Consider the following 2,297-nt stretch of genomic DNA (forward strand, 5'->3'; position numbering starts at 1 on the left):
TACTGGAAAAGGCATAGCTTTGACTAGACAAATCTTTATCGGCAAAATAATGTCTCTGCTTTTTAATATGTGGCCTAGGTTGGTCATAGCTTTTCTTCCAAGGAGCAAGTGTCTTTTAATTTCATGGCTGCAGTCACCATCTGCAGTGATTTTGGAGCCCAGAAAAATAAAGTCTCTCACTGTTTCCATTGTTTCCCCATCTATTTGCCATGAAGTGATGGGACTAGATGCCATGATCTTAGTTTTCTGAATGTTGAGTTTTGTGTGTGTGTGTGTGTGTGTGTGTGTGAAAAGAAACCAGCTTTATTGAGCCACAGCCCTAGTTCTCCTTCTCCTGCACAGTCTTGGTTCCCCGGAGACGGCCAGTCCGGAGGGCAGCAATGAGACCCACTTTCCGGCCAGCAGGGGCATCTCTGCGGATAGTAGAGGGTTTGCCGATGTGCTGGTGGTTGCCACCTCCGAAGGGATGCTCGACAGGGTTCATGGCCACACCCCGCACCAGTGGCCAGCAGTTCCTCTTTGCCTTATACTTGTGGTAGGCACGGCCAGCCTTCAGAATGGGCTTGTCAATGCGGCCACCTCCAGCCACCACACCGACCACAGCTCTGTTGGCAGAGGAGATGACCTTTTTGGAGCCCGAAGGCAGCTTCACTCGCGTCTTCTTTGTCTCAGGGCTGTGGGAGATGACTGTGGCATAGTTTCCGGAGGCTCTTGCCAGCTTGCCTCGGTCACCAGGCTTCTCCTCCAGACAACACACGATGGTGCCCTCAGGCATGGTGCCCACCGGGAGCACGTTGCCGATGTTGAGCTGGGCCTTCTTGCCACAGTACCCAGACTGGCCGGTGTGGATGCCCTCAGCAGCGATGAACAGCTCTGTCCGCTTCTTAAAACGGTACGGATCCCGGAAAACCACTTTGGCAAGGGGTGCTCCGCGGCCCGGGTCGTGGATGACGTCCTTCACAATGCCCTTGATATATCCGTGTCGCTCCGCGAAATCCACGGCGCGTAGGCGCGCAGCGCCTTTTCTGTGCTTCACATGTGCGCGGAACACGGAGCTGGCGCCCTTCCTCTGCCCATGGATCACGCGGCCCATGGCGGCGGTCTGCTGCAGAGCGCGGCCCAAAGAGCTGAATGTTGAGTTTTAAGCCAACTTCTTCACTCTCGTCTTTCACTTTCATCAAGAGGCTCCTTAGTTGTTCTTCACTTTCTGCCATAAGGGTGGTGTCATCTGCATATCTGAGGTTATTGATATTTATCCTGGCAATCTTGATTCCAGCTTGTGCTTCCTCCAGCCCAGCGTTTCTCATGATGTACTCTGCATAGAACTTAAATAAGCAGGGTGACAATATACAGCCTTGACGTACTCCTTTCCTGATTTTGGAACCTGTCTGTTGTTCCATGTCCAGTTCTAACTGTTGCTTCCTGACCTGCATACAGATTTCTCTGGAGGCTGGTCAGGTGGTCTGGTATTCCCATCTCTTGAAGAATTTTCCACAGTCTGTTGTGATCCAAACAGTCAAAGGCTTTAGCATAGTCAATAAAGCAGCAGCAGATGTTTTTCTGGAACTCTGTTGCTGCTTCAATGATCCAACAGATGGCAATTTGATCTCTGGTTCCTCTGCCTTTTCTAAAACCAGCTTGAACATCTGGAAGTTTACGGTTCACATATTGTTGAAGCCTGGCTTGGAGAATTTTGAGCATTACTTTACTAGCGTGTGAGATGCGTGCAATTGTGCAATAATTTGAGCATTCTTTGACATTGCCTTTCTTTGGGATTTGAATGAAAACTGACCTTTTCCAGTCCTGTGACCACTGCTGAGTTTTCCAAATTTGCTGGCATATTGAGTGCAGTACTTTCACTGCATCATCTTTTAGGATTTGAAATAGCTGAACTGGAATTCCATCACCTCCACTAACTTTTTTCCTAGTGATGCTTCCTAAGGCCCACTTGACTTCCCATTCCAGCTTTCATTCCAATCCCAAAGAAAGGCAATGCCAAAAAATGTTCAACACACACACACAGAAGTCACTCAGTCGTGTCCAACTCTTTGCGACCCCATGGATTGTAGCCCACCAGGCTCCTCGGTCCATGGGATTTTCCAGGCATGAATACTGGAGTGGGTTGCCGTTTCCTTCTCCAAAAAAATGTTCAAACTACCACACAATTGCACTCATCTTACACGCTAGCAAAGTAATGCTAGTGTGTGGGATATTAGAAAGGTTTTGATCTCTTGTCTAGATTTTGAGTTTTGTCTAAATACCCACTAAATGGATGTGTTCTATTTTTTAAATTTTTA

The 2,297-nt window shown here is 48.3% G+C and overlaps 1 protein-coding gene across 1 annotated transcript; it reads right to left on the minus strand.

Annotated features, from left to right (window-relative positions):
• Positions 1-285: 285 nt before the first annotated feature.
• On the minus strand, positions 286-1,108 carry LOC133258228 (large ribosomal subunit protein uL2-like). Its single transcript, XM_061434618.1, has one exon. The coding sequence runs from the start codon at positions 1,091-1,093 to the stop codon at positions 320-322; it is 774 nt and encodes a 257-aa protein (XP_061290602.1). The 5' UTR covers positions 1,094-1,108; the 3' UTR covers positions 286-319.
• Between the last annotated feature and the right edge of the window lie 1,189 nt (positions 1,109-2,297).

The sequence above is a fragment of the Bos javanicus genome, chromosome 12 (assembly GCF_032452875.1).
Source record: "Bos javanicus breed banteng chromosome 12, ARS-OSU_banteng_1.0, whole genome shotgun sequence".
In the NCBI taxonomy this organism is placed as follows: domain Eukaryota; kingdom Metazoa; phylum Chordata; class Mammalia; order Artiodactyla; family Bovidae; genus Bos; species Bos javanicus.